This window comes from Gymnoscopelus microlampas (assembly GCF_963454915.1).
Source record: "Gymnoscopelus microlampas genome assembly, chromosome: 14".
In the NCBI taxonomy this organism is placed as follows: domain Eukaryota; kingdom Metazoa; phylum Chordata; class Actinopteri; order Myctophiformes; family Myctophidae; genus Gymnoscopelus; species Gymnoscopelus microlampas.
The window spans coordinates 33940262-33960224 of record NC_139951.1 but is presented as its reverse complement, the minus strand read 5'-3'; the positions used below and the strand labels follow the sequence as shown (position 1 = coordinate 33960224).

Below are 19963 nucleotides of genomic sequence, written 5' to 3'. Positions count from 1 at the left end.
GCAGCAGCTGCAGAAACAGAGACAATTACAGCAGTGTGTAGAAGTGTAGTTCAGAAGTTCCCTACTCCTAAAACGATAAGTATACCCCTCCTCAACAAGTGCATGCCATTATATATGAACTAAACAAAAGATGGGGGGGGGAATTATACAACCTCTGGAGAAGAACGTTCCGTCAAACCTTCAATAAGTCTGCCTTTCTGTACTTGTCAGATGGATCTATTAAGCCATTGATTAGTTATTGATTGGAATGCAGAGAAGGTCATACTGGAGGAATCTCTAGCATTAACTGTTTGCCATAATGTATCCCGGCTTGGCATGGTACTGTACAATTACATATTAAGTCCCCCGGGTGGCTATATGAACAAGCAGTGGAATTCCCGGGGAAACTTTTGAAATAGATGGAGCTAATCAGTGCTTTCCTATGTGCCATCTGAGCAGAGGCTCATCTACAAGTGGCCTTATCCCCCAAGTTCAAATTATAATAGTAAAAATTGTATTGATGCGAATGCATTTTTCCTAAATCGATAAGAGTGGGACCAAACTGCACTTATACCTGAAAGTTCATGACCAACAGCCACTCAACTGCAGTCGCAGGGCTGGAGGATTTACTTAATGCACTGCAGAGCAAGCAAGGAACAGAATGTACTGCAGATAGAACAGCGCACTGCAAAGCTATCCGTTCTTACTGCAGCTGATGCTATACGCGTGTGTGTGAGTGTGTGTACACATCCTGGCATCGAGATGTGCCGTTTACTCAGGTTTCTCGCACTGGGGATTTAGCATAAACTCCCACTGTTATCAATACGCATATACTGTGTCTGCATGAGCACACATATCCGGATACATCTGCAATTCATACTCCCCATAGCCGCCACGTTTGTGTTTTTGAGTTGTGAGAACTGCAACACTCCCATCCCTTATCTTTGCTATAACGCACACCCCAAACTATGTGTGTGGTTATTTGGCCAGTGGGAGTAAGGTCAAAGCTGGTGTCGAAATCATTCATGCTGTTCGGGATGCATCTGAACCCAGAGAGCCTGGGAAGGCATCCCTGCATCTGTCTGTTGGCTGTGTGGGAGGCAGCAAGCAATGAGGATCTGATGGCAAATCAATAGTGATGGATCAAAGTGCCGCATGGCTGGAGCCCTCTGGTATCAGGGTGCGTGGGGAACAACGGCAACGGCTTCTACACACCTCCCCCTCTTCCTCGTTTTCATCTTCCTCTGTCGCCATACCCCCCCCCCGCTCTACCCCCGAATCTTTCTTTCAACTGGCCGTTCAAAGTCCTCCCCACCTTTGCGAGCCCTGTTGCCATTTTGTGCCACTTTGTGTGTACGTGGAGAGAGAGAGAGAGAGAGAGAGAGAGAGAGAGAGAGAGAGAGAGAGAACGAGAGAGAGGGAGAGAGAACGAGAGAGAGAAAGAGAGAGAAAGAGGGAGATAGATTAATAGAAAGAGAGAGAAATATCTTATAGTATCAGGTCCTGTCAGCTAATAGCTTATGAGGTAATAAAAGGTAACACATGATCAATACTCCAGCACTAATAGTGTACTCATTCTCCACAGTCTCTCTCTCTCAAACACTATGTCCTCGGTTTATGGTGTCATATATGGGCAATTGTGTCAAAGACAAATTCTGTTGTTCATAAAAATGAACCTATTCTACTGTTTAATTGTCTAACGTTGGACTACCGCCAATGCCCATTTTCAGAGACATTATCCATTCATCTTGTGACTGTTGTAAATTGAAATGCAGACATGCATCCCTGGTTCATTGTGACTGTGTCGGCTGTGCAGTGTGACGTTTCTGGCTGCAAAGAAACTAAACCTTCAAATGCTCATTTTATACTCTACCACTCAATGTGCCTGGTTCTGTTTTCTAGGGGAAAAACACTGGCCGGTCCGCTCCTTGAGTCACCATGGTAGGAATGGCTGTTCTTTGTGGAGAGGGTCAAAGTTGCCTCTTATACCGCAGATGTAGGATCAGATCTCGCGTTAACCACATGAACCCTATCATCTCTATTCTGGGCTTGTCATAATAGACAAGCTTTCGCTGAAAATAGCCAATCTACAAGCTCACAACGCGTTGCAACTCAACACATTGTGGGCTTGTAGATTGGGTATTTTCGGCAAAGAGATTTGGAATGGACAGAAAATAGGAGGGGCCAAATACAGACACCTGGGGGACCCCTGTCAGCAACATACTATATAGGGTTTAAGTGGTTAACCAATTAACATATAATAATGGTGTTGATTTGATTTGGTGTAAGATCTGATTTGACATGTACGTTTAGGGGCAGCTTATACCTGCAGTGTTTGTCATTGTGGTGCCTTACCCCCATTCGCTTGTATCTGCCAATCTAACATCTGTATCTTGCCCTCGACCGTTGACCTTCCATCTGTGTGATTAGTAGTATAGTATTGTGCGGTCTGCCTGTGTTCATTGAATTCATTTAAGTCAGTGATGTGATGCTGTTGTTGGGGGTCACCTGCAAGGAAACCTAGCAAAGAGGGGATTTCAGTCATAAGGACATACAACACAAATCTCTTTGTGTTGTGGAGATATTTTCTTTGTTAGAATAAGTGTAAATACCTATATTCTGATAGCAATCATTACTATAGAGTGATTATTCAGTAACACAGAGTCTCATATCTCCAGCTCCTTAGTAAACAGAAAATACATTTTCAGGCCGGGGTACCTATTTCATCCAATCAGGAGAGAGAACTCCTACAGGATACAGGATAAACATAAAAAACTTGAAGTGATGAAACGAAAATATTAGCATACAAAATTGGAACTGGAACGTTGTGAAATTGAGGCTGATAAATGATCTTTGTGGGGTTCTCTTGTTGGATAAATGTGGTGTTCCAACCTGAATATTTATTTTCCGTTTACTAAAGAGCTGGGGAGATGGGGAAATCGTGTTACTGAACACGCTATGGCAATGATTCGGAATATAGACCATTTTAACATGTTTTTATTTCCAACAAAAACACATCACTTAGACCCCCTTTAACCCACTTTTAATTGCTTTGGGCCTGTGAGACTGAGTGAAAACCTACACGCCAAACTAGGCCAAATAATCATGTTTGTTGCAGCTGACCCACCTCTATTCATTTTCCCCCCACATGCAAAAAAAAAGAGTTCCATTTCACTCCTGTATTTTTCAATTGTACCCTCTACTCAGAAATATTTTGTCCGAATTCTCTGCTGGCTTCATTGTGTGGTATCAATGTACAGTGTCATTGAATCTAACCAACTATGATGCTTTTTGCCTGTAACGTGATGTTCTAACCTGTGTGGTGTGTGGTGTGGTGTTACTCCTGGACGCTCTGGTCCATCTCGATGTGGAGGACGGTCTATAGAGGTAGGGATAAAGGCAGTTTTTAATGATGTTACTTCTTTTTACTTAAAGAAGACATCAGATAAATCTGTGCTTATCCTTGCCTACGATATGACGACCCCTACTACCCCCTCCTCCTTCCCCGCCTCCTCTCAAAGGACAAGTCTACTTTATCGACAACAGCCAACAAAGGAGTCGGTTGGTATGTCGATCAGCTGTTGTGAGAAGTGGCTTTTGTTTTATCATCATCCCCTCAATGTGAATTTAGATGAAAATATCATTTTTTGATATATATTGCTCCACTGTTTGATCTTGAGGGGAACGTTATTACCTTTAAGTCCAGTGAGTCACCCACAGAGCTGTGGGTGACTCACTATCCCCTCTCTATGAAAACCACAGAATACGTCTTCAATAAAGTGGACCTCTTATTGCCTTTTAACACAGCAGGGTCACTGTATTCTTCCATGGGGTTCACTGTCCATCACGGTGCAAAATGAACTGAATATGAGATCCACCTCGACCCCCCTTGCCCTTCCTCGACCCCCCGCCGAGACTATCACGCCACATTTGTCAAGGTGGATTGACATTTATGGGAGGGCCATTTTACCACTCGCATTGACACATGGAGTGAAGAGTTGCCCTTTGCTGCCTCTGCCGTGATTGTCAGTTATGAGGTGAAGAGAGGAATGCTCACAAGCGTTCTAGTACCAGAACGAGCAGTTCATTTCAGCAAGTGTAGGTTTACAGGTGTAAAAGAGAAGTCCTGTTTTATTCTGTTTACTATTTCACTTCAAGTTCTCATTCATGCAGGTACTGTGTAGACAATAACCAATAGCGAATAGCGAAGACAATAGCAGATCTACAGTACAAGCTGACAAAGTGTCGCATCGTGATATGTTGTGAGCTTATTTGCAATTTTCGCTTCTTTTCTTTTGGTTTTGAAAATGCTTTTGAATTGTTACATTTTTGTGAAGTATTTTTCCTTTAATAATGACGAAACACTTGGTTGAAAGAAATTCAAAACATATTCCCTGACACAGAGAAAACTGAAAATCAAAGTTCAATTTGATCTGCCGACTTTGTTATGCAGCGATATGATCCGATTCATTCATCTAAATTATTTTGTCTTCACACATACACACCTTTTCTTTTCTGTATTTTTTTTTATTGAATCAAAACACAGTGCCATTAAGCCTATTTTAATTTCACTACGCGCCTCATATGGGATTTAAACTCTAATTGACTCGTGTGGCACACCCCGTTATGAATGAACAGTAGAAGCTAAAATTAGACGAGCTGGTACAGTGCTATTAATGTAATGTATTATCATTATCACCAGCGCCACAACTGGGTCAGATTTAAGCTTTCTCCTCAACCGGTGGGATCATGCGAGTGGAGGTTGAAGGCTCTTTCCATGGGGCCCAAAGCTTTGTCCCCTCCTGAGTGAAGTAGGGCTATTATGGCAGTTAACATTTAGCGATTAAATGTTAACACTCTTTGTCAGTTGTTAAATGCCAGGCCCACAGTGGCTCTCTGCCCTGCGCTTCGTCTGCTTGCGAGTGGAGGGCGCAGAGAAGGGCAGGAGAGAGCGTGTTTGGCAGCAATGGGCTATCAACAGATCCGGTGGAATAGAGAGACCCCGTAGTTTTGATATCACATCGGCATTCATAATGGCCTCACACGTTTTGTTTGCCCACGCTGTTGTGCATGCACAAATTCACACACATGATGCACAGTCAAACACGTACTACACTCAAATTTCTATTGCTTTTTGTGTGTCTCTTTTTTACACATGCTGTGTATGCATTAATACAGACCCCCCCCACACAGCCAAACATTTGCACTCACAGACAGAGAGACAGACAGACAGACAGACAGACAGACAGACAGACAGACAGACAGACAGACAGACAGACAGACACACAGTAGCTCCACATGGCGGGGTAATGGGGTGGCAGGCCTGCTGGTATTTGGAGCGGGATGTGAGTGGGAGAGTGGCGGGGCAGAGATCAGAGAGCAGACTCTGGAATAGATCTCCAGTGCTGTCGTGTGATCACTGGCCCATGTTGCTCTCTCCTCTCCTCTCCTCTTCTCCACCCCGCCCCCTCAATCCCCGACCCCCTCCATGCACAACCCTCCTTGTTCTCCTCTTCCTCCAACTGTACTCTGTCTCTGTCTCGCTACTGTACAGCATGTCCATTTCTTAGCTTAACCACGTATACCCCAGGGTCCATATTCTGGGGGGAACATTTAGCCAAAAATATAGGCGATCTACAAGCTCACAACGCGTTGGTGTAGACCGATCCAATTACAGAGCCAACTCTGGTCCAATTTACATAAGGTCTAGAGAGGCTCTAAACTGTTTAACCACTTAAGCTACTATACTTTGTCGTATGACAAAACAACTATTTTCCGAAATACATAGTTTTGATGTTTTATTTTTAATGTCTTTACATTTTGTCCAATGCTGCGTTAATTTCCATTTTAAATACATTTCTTTATTTTATTTTCACTTATCTCTCCCTTTCAAAATTATTTCCAAAGCCTTTATATTTGTTGTCAGCTTTCGCCCGTTTTACTATGTTTTGAAGTTTGTCTATTGTGTAAGGCTTCTTGGCAGAACAATTGCACTTATTTAATTGTTTGTCCTTCAGGACTATAGTTCAATTTACAATTTACCACTTAGGAGACACTCTTATCCAGAGTGACTTACAAAGTACAAGGTCAACAAGTAAGTGGTTGACTAATTAAGAAAACAAGTGCATCCTTCAAAGTAACAAGGATAACAAGAGGACACAAAATAACAAATAAATAACATTCTTGACATCTGTGAACACGTAAGCCACCTACTGTACATCTAATTAACACTTCCATTCCGTCAATCACTTACATAAGCAAAACATTTGAAAACAAACCCGGAATGGCTTCGGTGTTCATGCTACAGTATAAATGTGAAAAACAACAAAGCATCAACTGTACTAGTCTTGAGGAGAGTATTTATGTCTGAGAGCGGCACTTCCTTACAGGCCACTGAGACAGCAAAACCCAAGAGTATGAAACTGTTGATGCTTCTAGCTACAACTTGACCTTGACTCTTGGTCAAGGTGCTCAGCGTTTGAGTCAGCGTGCCTCCTCTGTACACCTCCTCCCCTGTGGATGTGGATGTGATGTTTCAGCGTGTGATGTGAAACAAAATGCCACACCAAAATGTCAGAATACTGAGTCACTCGCCATCTGGACGCGATTATGCGAACTCACCGAGGAGGAATTCTCTGGAGATCAATTGCAAGGAAAGTGAGAATTAATGTGATCTCGACGCGGGGGAGAGGAGACAGTGTTTCCAGAAAAGTGTCTGAACGCAGGCGTTCCCAGCCCACACAGTAAAATCCTCAGCGTTAGTTTAACAAAGAACAACAACACGAAAACGGACTAAGATTTACCCACATGGGTCCCTTTTTTATGACCTCAGAGTTAAATTAAAGCTGAGGAGTTTACTGTGCGCCGTTATCATGTTTATATGGATGATTTAGTCAGAGAGGCTAACTGGCACCAACTGGCAAATGCACAGCTGCGTCATCAACATACTGGCAGAAAAAAACATCAATTTAGCAATTTAGATAGGGACCCTGTTTAACCCAGCAATCTGGAGAGCATGCCAATCAGAAATAATCAACGTGCCGTACGACGTTTAACTGCAGCCACTCTACGGTGGCATCGCCTATATACTCAAGCCTGTCACTTTAGCTGCTGGTTGAAAGAAATAACTAATGAATGGCAGCACGTCCACTGGGCCTTGCCCTTCACTTTACCCTGCCCTCCCCATCACTGACAAATGGTTATCCGGTGTGGCGGGGGCCATTTTGCAGTGTCAGCCCGGTGAGGATGACTGAACACTGGGGTGTTCCACGCTGATAACCAGGCTTGGTGCTATGAATGGGGGGTTTTGGGCAGGGCTGCTGGTGGCTGGTGGGACTCGTGCTGGAACTCGTTCTCAAACACAGCTAATTGGTCCCCAGATTGCGGTGGGATCGTTGAACTTGAGCTGTCCGGGCTCTTAATTAGGGAGCAAGAGCGAGAGCTATGCTCACAGTGTCTGACTCTGTACTTTCTCTATGTTCGTTCAGTGGGTAGTTCTGCCGCTCTCTCACATTGGGGTCGGGAGGTGGAACTTCAGGAGAGAGGATTTTTTTTCGGTTTTGGTGGTGGTGTTGTAATGGGGGAGTTTAGCATTTGCCAGCAAGGCTTTCATATTTTTGAAACGGAGAACTTTGCACGTCTGAAGTGTTTGCTTGTGGGTTTTTTCTTTTGGTGCCTCTGCTGTGCGTGAGGGAACATGCACCCTCATCTACATGCTCCGCTTGCTGGAGCTCTTCCAGCGGTGGAAAGTAAGTACCTTTAATCAAGACTGAAGTCCAATTTTTAGGTACTTGTACTTTACTCCTTTTAATATGCTCTCCATTTTCTGCTATACTTTATACTTATTCCACTACATTCTAAAGGCAAATGTAAGATTTTACTCCACTACATTTATTTGATACCTTTAGTTACAGTTTAGTTTGAAGATTGAGATTAACAGTATAAAATATAATCAATAAATAAATTAGGATGTATTATTAAATGGTGCATTTATATAGCGCCTTTATCCAAAGCCCTTGTACAGTAGCTTACTAAGCCGAGTACTACCATTAAGCACTGCTAACTTTCAAGAACATAATTCCCTTTCATATATTCCGCACGCTCAACCCATTTGTGAATTTGCCACTAAAAAAGGTTCTCTCTCACGTAATGGTCACTGAATGTTTAGCTTTCATTTAAAACAAAGGGGGAGAAAATCGAGAAAACCCACTGAAGGAACACGCGGAAGACTTATCCCATCTATCTCTATAACTCGAGCAAATATTGAAACCCATGATGTTGAGTGCACCGGGCCTCTCTCTCTCTCTCTCTCCTCTTTCAGCTCTGTGACAGATGTAAATGGATGTTCCACCAGTTGGCTCTAATGCATTTTTAAACAGGCACAACAGCAGACAGCAAATGAACGCGTCTCAGCAGCAACACTCTACGGTGCGGGGGCCTTCATCTATCGCTGCCTCCTCGCGTACAGAAATACACACACACACACACACACATACACGTGCACACAAAGACACACATGCGCGTGCGCATGCACACACTGCTGAGAATAGCTGTCATTCATCACCTTTCCCACTACAATAGGCTCAGTAAAGGGCCCATCTTTCAACTAAAGCACCTCCACACTGCAGTGCCCAGCCAAGCACTATACCACCGAACCACAGATCCCCTCTCATTCTCTGTCATCCCCAAACAGTCCTGCAGTATGGCTCAGATATATCATTAGGCCGTGCTGGTGGCTGTGGGGGAGGGACTCGTTTAATTATTGTGGTATTAAATCCTGTCATATTTTAAGTCGGAAGTGTTTTTTTGTGTGACTGATGATGATGTACAGCTATACCTATACATTGATTCAATCTTTTTTAATAATGTATTTTTTTCCCTTCTAAAGAATATGAGGGCATCCATTAATTATACATGTAACAATCGACTCAAATGGGCCCTTTTGGGTACATTTTTACACTCTGATTTTCTGTGTACTGACTGTGTGCATACCAGGCCAGCTCTTTTCTCCCTAATGCTACTGCGCTCTGTCGTTGTGGATTGTGTTTGATATAAATATGTATTGCAGAGTAACAGTGAGCTTAGTGTGCACTCCACCCTGTTCCCTCATACGTCTGTCTTTCTCATCTCTGTACTTTTACTTTGTTTGATGAAATTAAAGGGATATTTCACCCACATCACCACACAAATTGTGCAGTGGCATCTTGACCTTTCAATGCAATTTATTTTGAATTGAAGCAAAGCAAACCATTTAAACCCTATGTACTTTGTTGACCGGGGTCCCCCAAGGGTCTACACTTCATCCCTTCCTTTTTTCCCCTATACATATTAATCTCTTCACTGAAAATAGCCAATCTACAAGCTCACAATGCATTGTGTTGCATTGTGACGCATTGTAGGCTTTTCGAATTTTAGATTCTATTATCGCATATTTTCACCCAATGATTGCCAACTATGACATGCCCCCAGAATAGGGCATGTCATGTAAAGTGATTCTCTTGGGGTGAATTAACTCTTTAATTGTCACCTTCATTGCCAAACAGCATCTACTAACCATCTGTATTTGATCTGATACAGATATGATTAGATCTGTCATTGCTTTTGTCATTTCAGGTACCCATCAGCACAACTATAACCATATGGCCCTAGGTAGTCCCACACGCACACCTAAGAATGGTAAGATATGCTCACAAACTGGCATGGCGTTTGAGGAAAGACGCATATATGGTTGAGGGGGAATATAGTCGAACAGAATCCTCTGCTTCCATTCTGTTTCTATTATTGTGAGACAGGGCTTTCGTTCAAACCCGGTGGCGTTCACTTCTGATATGCGGTGCGAGATGGAAGTGTGAAACACTCAGTGACGTGAACCTTCTCTCAAGTCCGCCCCACTGCAAATCCTTTCTGTTATTGAAAACCAAGGCTTTTTGTTGAAGATTGAATCATAGAGGTGTCACATCCCATAGTCATGAACATTTTTCTTTTGAGCGAGTGAATGGGGGATCTGGCTACAGTCACTGTCCATCACCTTCAAAACAGGAACGCAACATTGGCTGAGGATCAACTTAATGTTCTGTTAAGGACATCCCGTCCTCTTGTCAACAGAGCATGCGCGCCCTGACATGACTGCACGCACGATTTTCGAAGATAGAGAGAACATAACAGATCTACAGGCTCACAATGCGTTGTGGTGCATGGTGTGTAGAATGGTGGAGAAAATCTACACGCTCTGCTTTTTAAAACCAATCCTTACATTACATTACATTACATTACAGTCATTTAGCAGGCGCTTTTATCCAAAGCGACTTACAATAAGTGCATTCAACATAAGGTAGGGAACGAAACTACTAATCACCAGAAGTCTTAAGTGCATTTCCTGCAAAAACAAGTAACCAAGAGTATACCTAGCGCCAAGGTAAAAGTGCAATATATCAGCTACCTACTTTCTTAAACAGATGAGACAAAATAGCTAAATCAAATGAGCAAAAGTGTATCGACTAAACAAGATCCAATAAAACAGTACCACAATAAAACAAGAGCTTGTACAACTAGTTAACAACAAGTAAGCCAGGCAAACACCACCCTTACAGTCTGTCGATTGGTTCTGCGATGCTGTTATTATTTCTGATTCAAAATTGTTTCCACACAGTTTTTAGCCCATTTGTTGAATCTAGACGACGCGGTGCGATGTGTTGCGAGCTTGTAGATTGGCTAGTTTCACCATCCATCATACAATTAAGTATATAATGTTGGGTTTAAGTGGTTACCCAGAGGTCCAATGTTGTTACATAACCTCATGTTCCCCGCGTGAAGACCCATATCGAGAGTTGTTCTCTATTATCAATATCATTCAGCTTTTTCCTCGACCCCGTTTTTCCCTAAGAGCAAATGCCTCAACTGGGGTTGTAAACTAAAACTGATACGTGTGATGAATCGTGGAAGCACAGGCAAGGTAAAAATAATAGAGAAGGCGAGAGAAAAGGAAAGTAACGAGTGTTTACAGTATATTTTTTCCTTCTCTGTTTGTTTAGCTTTGACCACTGTGCTCCGCTTGTCTTTTGATTTACATATTCTGTTTTGCTCACCGAAAAAAAGGAAAAAAATAAATAAAATAGTAGCTAGCTTTGAGCTTTGAGGAACGAAGACAGCCAGGGTCTGTATGGAAATTCAAAACAGTCAGGATGCCTCTACGACTGCTTGTATGAACATAATTGACTGTGTGTTCCATTTAGCACGCGGGAAAGATGGCAAATAGCGACTTGTGCCGGAAAAGCCTTTGAGATCTATACGGGGAAACATGAGAAATCCATTTCAACACATCTAACAACAGAGAGACTTTGATCATAGGCCCATTGGAAGGCTTGGAAATTAATTGCGCAGTGTATTTGCGACTGTAGTGTAGATAAGGGCCAGCTTTCTGCCCACAACCCCCCCCCCCCCCCCCCCCTCCCCGGAAGGGTTGGGAGGGTCACCATACATCAAGGAGAGAAAACGCATTATCACACACACAGCACAGTCATTTAGAAGCTACAGGCGTATGGCTTTTTTAACCTTTTAAGACCGGGAGAAGCATCAGTGTCATTTTTAGATTTGACCTAAAAAGCATTATTCTACACTTGGCTATTCAAAAATAGCAGATATACAAGCTCATAGCGCGGCACCGAGTGCCGCGCTATGAGCTTGTAGATCTGCTATTTTTGAGAAAAAGTGAAAATTTGTGCAAATCTTTGAATATATATTTTTAAAGCAAACATTTGTAACTCAAATCTTTGCTTCTGGGGGTCTCTGGAACAAAATATGTTGAGATGGGGCAAATACATATACATTTTGGGGTCCTTGACATAAAAAATATTGAGAACCACTGATATAGTAACATACGTTTTTACAAAAAACAGTTAGGATTTAGAAGACATTTTGTAGAGTCGGCCTCAGGTCTTAATGGGTTAAGGTTGTGATGTAGGCTCCGTCTGAGTGTGCTTTTATATACCGTATTTATTTATTTATTTTTTGTTCATACCATCAACATGATTCTGAATTATATTTTGTTTTCCACTTGGGTTTGGTAGCTCACCGGTCATTGAGACGTGGTAAGTCATATACATAAACCCACGTTTCATCTAGTGTTGAACATCAACCCACGAGCACATTGGCGTGCACATACTGTTGTCCGTCTGATTTGTGGGTGTGGCTGCAGACCTGGGTCAAACGGCATTGGCAACGGCTTTGTATCATTGGTCTCGGCTTGCGTCACAGCAAAGCCTATACTTCGTCGTATCGGAAAATAGCAGATCTACAAGCTCACAGGTTCAGCGAGCTTGTAGATTGGCTATTTTTCGGTGACCGACCCCGTCATACAGCGGAGTACAAATCAACCATTAATGTCTGTTTAATTTGAGTTCAAATCAACATGGAGAAGCAGAACAAAGTAAAGTGCCACAGTTCAGACAAGTCTGTAACAGTAGCTTCTGTGACTACGCACATTTACCTGACTGACACTATTCCAATTTCATGCTCTGTGCAGGATTTATAGGTTTATCTATATTATTTATAGCGCAAAAAAATAAGTTGCACATATAGTATTTTGGCCCAGGTCTGAATTGTGAAATAGCATCGAGATGTGTTTGACGTGGAGAGAGCCAACAGCATGCCACATTCTGAATCAATCTTCCCCCTTGTGGATGGAGTGTGGCAGACGGTCCACTCCCTTACAACCCCCCCCCATCCCTCCATCTCTGGAGTACCCCTGCTGCCATACGGCCCCACCTCCTCCTCCATGCCCTCATCCCTCTCATCCCTCCGTCTTCTACCTTCCTTCGGCTTTCCTTTCCCCACGTTTTGTTTTTTCCATCTTTCATTCCCTTAGCCCACCCCTTTTATTACCTCCTCCATCCCTCGCTTGTCTTTCCCCTGTCTCCGTCCCATCTCTCTCCATCCTGCAGCAGTTTGCTCGGCCCCTATATTTCTTATCTGTCTGTTGGAGGCTCTCTCTCTCTCTCGGAGAGCCGCACCCAAGCTCTGACTGCACCGCATGACGGGCTCACAGCCCACGGGGGAGAGGGACGGGCAGAGAGAGAGAGAGAGAGAGAGAGAGAGAGAGAGAGAGAGAGAGAGAGAGAGGGAGATGAGAAAGAGAAGCGAGACTTGAAAAGCAAAAAGAAAGTGGGCGGCGACAGCAGCAGCATGGCCGCATCAGATAAGATGGAAAGACCCATGGAAAGACATGCTGCCGAATGAATCGTGAAAGAGAGATATAGGGAGTGAAAGAGAGAGAGAGAGCGAGAGCGAGAGAGAGAGAGAAAGAGAGGGAGGGAGAGAGAGAGAGAGAGAGGGAGGGAGAGAGAGAGAGAGAGAGGGAGAAGAGAGGCCACAGTCCAGCAGGCCCTGGCATCGCGTCACATCACATCAGTGATGAGCACCCAGGGCCGCCCACCCTCCATCACAACCCCCCCCCACCCACGTCCTGTCACCGGCCCCCGATCATCACGCACACACACACACACACGCACACGCACACACAGTCACGGCTGGGGTCACTGTTCAGCAGACATCTGTTGTTTGATGTGCCGTCTCGTCTGTTTTTTTCTTTTCTTTCCGCATTATTTATTTATTTCGGGAACACTGCCTCCCCCTCACCTGTCTGGTCCAGTCACCTCCAAAACGCTCACTGAGTGCCTGACGCACCTAACTCGCCTCCGTCTCACCCCCTACCCCCTCCCCCCGGCCGCCCGCCCGACGCAGGAGCGCGGGGCCCTCCTCAATCACCGCCTATGTGGGCCGACCTCGGGTGTCTTTTGTTTTGTTCCGTTTATTTTCTATTTTTTAGCGGGGAGCCTGTCAGCCTGCCCACTTCTCTCTTTCTCTCTCTCTGTCTCTCTCTTTGTCTTCCCTCTGCTGTGTCTGTGTGTGTGTCCTCACAGAGAACACGCGGATGAGCGGCATCCTGACCTCGCAGACGGAGCCGTACGACCTGTCTTTCTCGCGCTCCTTCCAGAGCCTCTCCCACCTGCCGCCCTCCTACGAGGCGGCCGTGAAGGCCGACCTCAGCCGGTACTCCTCCCTGAAGAAACTCAGTAGGTCCAAGTTGTCCCTGCGTTGATGCTGACTGGGCTCCCCCCGCCTGCCTGTCCCAATGCCCTGCATGATATAAATAAACTGCATTAGTTCTGCTTTCTTTTCTCGGTGCACACAATGCGACCGGCCCGCTGCCCAGTGGCTCCGTTGTCCTCGTGCTGCAAGAATAGCAATGCCTGCTGAACCACAGTCTTCAAACATGGTAGAAAAAGTCGCACACGTATATTCTCCTTTTTTTTTCATTTTTGGAGTGGGGGGACTTTTTGCAGTTGAGCTCAGCAAGTGTCTGCTTCCTTCGACTGAGTCGAATCTTCAGGTGGATCAAGAGGGTGAGGAATCTATCAGAGCCTAAGGAAAACACACACTTCTCAGCCCACAGTATGATCCGACATTGTATCATCGCATCAGAGCAGCCGTCTAAAGAAAAGCATGAGTCATTGGTATGCCGAGCCTCCACAGTCTCCCTCCTTAACGGCGCGGCTGCCTTTCGGTACAGCCGCTACGGCAGCCACTATTTCTCCTGGAGCGTATAAGTGCATTAAGCTGCTCCTCATGCCTGGCCCGGTCTGGTATTGATTTAGCGGTGCCACGCTAGATTCTGCCGCGTAATGAGGTCTCATCTCATGATATTCTCTAAGTGGAACGCAAATATTCCTTAAGGCTTGTGTAATTTCATCATGGCTGGCCTACTTCACCGCTGGCTCACGACCAAATTGAAGAATGGCGATCTACAACTCATCCCGTCAGGGCTCTCCCCCCCCCCCCCCCCCCCCCCCGCCCGCGTGCCGGCTCTCGCCCGCCTCGCGGCCACGCACCCTTTCAAGCAAAACATGGCAAATGCCTCTGCAGGACGCAGGGGCTATTTAATGATTCTCAATTGTATCAGAGGAGAACAGTGCTGCTCCCGTGCCTCAAAAAAAAAAATGCTCTTGCTTGGGAATTAGCATAATAGAATTTATGATATGAGTCTAGAGGAAATCAAATGAACTCAATTGTCAGAGAAAATGCCCCGCAGAATAATTTCCCCACAATGTTAGAATGGAAAAGTGTCCTAAGGCAATGTCATCCTATCCTTCCCACCTCTTTCTGCTTCCAAAGCAAATTATTTGTTGCAGCAAATAGCCAAAAGGCTCCGCGGCGTTCCTTTTGTTGCTTGGCAAGCATTTACACACAGATAGATCATGTTGGATTGCGCTTGAGGGAAGATAGAGCAGCGTTTTCATTGTTGGCATAATGAAAGAGAAGAATCTGCTCATGCTTAAGAATCTAAATTGGAGTCGAATTGAAATCAAGGCATGCATTGCAGCATAGCATCAATAAGCATCTTATTCATTCACGACAGGATATATTTATGCATAATGGTCACTGACCTTGCAAAGGCTTGCATGCTAATGGGATTTAGTTTTCTATTCATATTTTACATTTAATATTTTGGAAATGAATGGTGTCTTGATTTCATTTTCTGTCACAATGAATCCATTTCACGAAAAGAAACCAGGGGCTTTTCTAAAAGAATGACAGCTTTCTTGAGTGTAACCTTGGCGTGTCCATTATTGACAAAGACAGGCTCTGTTTCTACAGATTAATCTCTTGAGTTCTCCAAAAGGTGATGAGGGCTGCTCTCCATAATTCATTCGCACCAGATGAATGACTTAAACTCTGGCAGTTAAACGTTCAAACTGGCACTCAGGAAGAGAAGAGGGATGGCCTCTTTGTACATATGAATTTAAAACGTTTCCAGTTTTTAATGATTTACGATCCGGCTCAGGTCAGTCATCCTATTTGACAAGATGTCTGACAGGATGTGTTGCGCGCGAGTGTGCTCGTGCGTGCACACGTGCACGCGCGCGTGTGTGTGTGTGTTTTCGATGCGATGCGTGCACGCCTTGTGCTGTGCTGTGCTGTCAATGGCAAGACCTTGTGATTCATGGCAGATGGAAGATGCATGGTTCTTGTGGCATGAAGGTAGGGCGACCGTTTACTGTACCTTTCATTACCTCGACACTATACGTGCTACAGCCTCCACACCTGAAGCTGGTAAACATCCACTCTGAAGTGCATGTTTTCAGTTCACCGTAATAATAAGCAAGCACTAAAGGACACAAAGAACATTTGTAATTCTTGCTGTGATGTGATCCTGTGATGGCACAATTGGCTTGTCAGCATGTAGAAGAGTGCAGTGTGTGTGTGTGTGTGTGTGTGTGTGTGTGTGTGTGTGTGTGTGTGTGTGTGTGTGTGTGTGTGTGTGTGTCAAATGATGTGTGTGTATGCAGCCGTGTGTGATACAATACCATTTGTTTACAGACTTCCCCATGACCTTTGGAAAGTTCACCCCTGCAGCCAGAGCTGTCTGGTAGATCCCAGATGAGGACAGGCTGTGTGGATGGGATGTGCCTGGCATGTAATATGGTTTGACCGCACTGCTACCTATTCTCTCTCTCCGTTTTCCTATTCTCCTCACAGAACGTAGATGCATCTTGTGTGCGATGCTCTCCGATCCTCCAAATGTTCTTCCATCACTCGCTCATACCTCCTCCTGGCCCTCACCTCAACTCCTCCCCCTCTCCTTTTCTCTGTCATGTCCTCTGCAGCGGATAAAGACGTAGACGACTACTACTCTCGGAAGCGTCACCTGCCAGACCTGGCGGCGAGAGGCACCCTTCCGTTACACGTCATCAAAATGAGCCAAGAACAGGTGGGTCTTCCATGGGTTCAGTTCAAATTTTACGGGGTTATATCACTGTTCCTTTTTTACGCTAATTCTTTAACTGCTTTCAAACTGGAGTTCGAAATCAGACAATTCAAAGAAATTGCTAAAATTGCGATAATTGCAAATCTACAAGCTCACATCACATCATGATGTGAGCTTGTACATCGCATAAAAAAAACTACATCAAACACGAGGTAGACTCGAGCAAGTACCACGGCATGGTCCTGTTGGACGAGGCGTTTGACACTGTCAATCATTCAATTCTACTGAATAAGCTGAAGGCGATTGGTTTTGATAACACATCTGTGAACTGGATGGAATTGGTTGATGGAACCCTGTCCTCGTCCCTCCCAGTGAGCAGTGGGGTTCCCCAAGGAAGCATACTAGGGCCGTTACTGTTCCTTCTAAACATTAACGACATGAAAGCAGCCTGTAACTGCAATTTGTTCTTGTTCGCTGATGACTCAGCACTCCTGGTCTCGGGCGAGGACAAAATGCGAGTTGAGGAAGCCCTCAGTTCTGAACTCAGCAAAATCTGTACTTGGCTTTCCGATAACAAACTGTCACTACACCAAAACAGAATCCATTCTTTTTGGGTCCAAACATTCCCGTAGTAATGTAAATGCAAATGATTTCAAGGTCAGAGTTGACGATAGTAATCTCAAGCAAAGAAGAGGTTCCTATTTGGGCTGTATTCTTGGCAACAAACTGACAGGTGATTTTTTTTAATCAAAAGTGATAGTAAGATTTTGGGGCAGTATTTCCTCTTTTGTCAACAAAAGTGCTCTCAAGATTTAAGCTGGAGCCCTCATTCAATGCCATTTTGACTATGCTTGCACCTCTTGGTTCTGCAACATCTCAATGTCACTAAAACTAGGCTTCAGACCTCCCAAAACAAACTGATTCGACTACTTCTCGGCCTTAAGCCCATGACCCACCTAATTCCAACACGCTTTGCTAGTTAGGGATGGTTCAGAGTAGAAGACAGGGTTAAGCAAATACAAATGGGACTGGTATTTAAGATAAGGTATTTAGATAGTAATAGGGGCAGTGCCCTCAATACCCTCATACCTGACTAACTAACTTCTCCAAAGTGAGTGACGCACAGCCACAATATACTAGAGCAGTGGTTCTCAACCAGTGGTCCGGGGACCACCAGTGGTCCTTGAGGGGGATCCATGTGGTCCCCAGCTAAATGTGTGGTAACCAAATGGACCCTTATAGATCTTTAACTCTTGAGAGCGTAAAATGAAACCAAATGGACCCGTAAGGGTCCATTTGGTTTCATGTTACGCTCTCAAGAGTTGAATTATTGTTAAACATCTGCATTACTTAATTAAGTAATTGTTATTTTTGATCAACGTTGGCCTATTATCTCTCCTATTGGTAGCGCATCAATACAGCATGTGGAATTGTGGACAAAATCTCATCCAACGATAACAAAATATTCTAAGTCTTAGGTCTGAGAGTCTAAATCTCATCAAATGGTGGTCGTGGCTAAAATGCCATATAAATAATGGACCTTGATATGAAAAGGGTTGAAAACCACTCTACTAGAGGGAGCTGGTACTACCCAAATATTAGAACAAACATGAGCAAATTCTCATTCTACTACTCTGCCACCAAAATGTGGAATGCCCTGACACCGTCCATTAAAATATGTAAATTCACTGCTTTATTTCCAAATTGGCCTGAAAAAAAAACAATTATCAGGAGACCACAAGGGGAGGTAAAAGCATTTTCCCATAGAAAGGAGGTGGCCATTCAATGCTGCGGTTTTTCCTTTTTCTCCTCTGTACATTTATTGTTTTGTATTTGTTGATGAAATGTATTATTGTGTAAATGTTTTATGCTAAGTTGATTAATTGAATACATAGGACCATAATGGAAACAAATCCCCAGGACTTTATCCTTTTAGCCTTAATGTCTGACTGTACCTCGTGCTGTTTACATTTCTGACTAATAAAAGTATTCAATTCAAACAATTAGTCTGTGTATAATGCTAATACTGATGCTGGTTTTGCACACTTATGTTTACCTACGCTTTATTACTTACTGTATTACTACTACCTTACTTGTATTATAACCTATTTTATTACCTTGCTTGTATTATATTTTTACAGTGCATTGCTTGTAGCGCAGTCTGGCGGAGCAACAGCATTTCGGTGCAAAAATGTAATCTTTTAACCTTCACTCTAAAGCATAAGCAAGGACGGTGGACCAGGCTGTGTTTTATCCACGTTTCAATTTGGCTGTGAGCCAAAGGTACTCGTTCAATGTAATCTGCAGCAGTAGGTGGCAAAGCTCTTTCCTCCCACTGCGTATAAATAAACTCTCCTCATTCATCTTCTTCAACAGCACAGGGAACAGCAGCAGATCCAGATCCAACCCTCCGGCCAGCCCCTGGGCTCCCAGGCCCCCTCCCAGTCCCAGTCCTCCCAGTCTCAGCAGAGGCAGCGGCCGCGGCGCGTCCAGAGGGCCATGTCCCAGGACCGCGTCCTGTCCCCGCTGAAGCAGCAGCAGCTGCAGGAGTACAGCATGGCCGCCTCCAACGGCATGTCCCCGTACGGCGGCCGGATCCTCTCCGACGAGCAGCTGCTGTCCGCCGAGCGCCTGCGGTCCCAGGAGCGTCTCCTGCCGCAGGACCGCCTCGCGTCGCAGGAGCGCCTCTACTCCTCCAAGGACCGCATGTACTCCAAGGACCGCCTGCTGTCGCAGGAGCACCTCTACTCCAAGGAGCGCCACTACTCCCAAGACCGCCTCTATTCACAGGACCGCCTCTACTCGCAAGACCGCCTCCTGTCCCAGGATCCCCTGCTGTCGCCGGATAAGCTGATGATGTCGCTCAAGCGCGGCATGGTCGGCGGCGCCGCGATGGGCTTCTACGGCAGCGACAAGTCCATGTCGCGCGCCATCTCGCACACGGACGTGTTCATGCCGACCACGCCGCTCGTGGACCGCTACAAGATGACTAAAATGCACTCCCATCCCAGTGCCTCGAATAACAGCGGCGTGCCGCCGGGAGCGGGGGGAGGCGGGCCTTCCAACGCGATACCCATGAGAGATCAGACAGTCAACAAGAGGCAGGCGTTTGCCTCCAGACGGACCCACACTGTGGAGCAGCTTCAATACATCCCACCGCATCACCAGCAGCAGAAACCGCAGCACTACCGCACGGGCAGCAAGACTGAAGTGACTGTGTAA

At 44.9% G+C, this 19963-nt stretch overlaps 1 protein-coding gene across 1 annotated transcript in view; it reads left to right on the top strand.

Annotated features, from left to right (window-relative positions):
• LOC311059665 (shisa family member 6) overlaps positions 1–19963 on the top strand; it is a gene marked incomplete at both ends in the record, with an annotated part of 68776 nt that extends 48813 nt beyond the window's left edge. Inside the window, 6 exons of the mRNA XM_084077680.1 lie at positions 1882–1920; positions 9592–9654; positions 12045–12065; positions 13896–14048; positions 16641–16744; positions 19118–19963. Of these exons, the coding sequence (XP_083933806.1) occupies positions 1882–1920; positions 9592–9654; positions 12045–12065; positions 13896–14048; positions 16641–16744; positions 19118–19963 (1226 nt within the window). The remainder of the gene's footprint in view (positions 1–1881; positions 1921–9591; positions 9655–12044; positions 12066–13895; positions 14049–16640; positions 16745–19117) is intronic.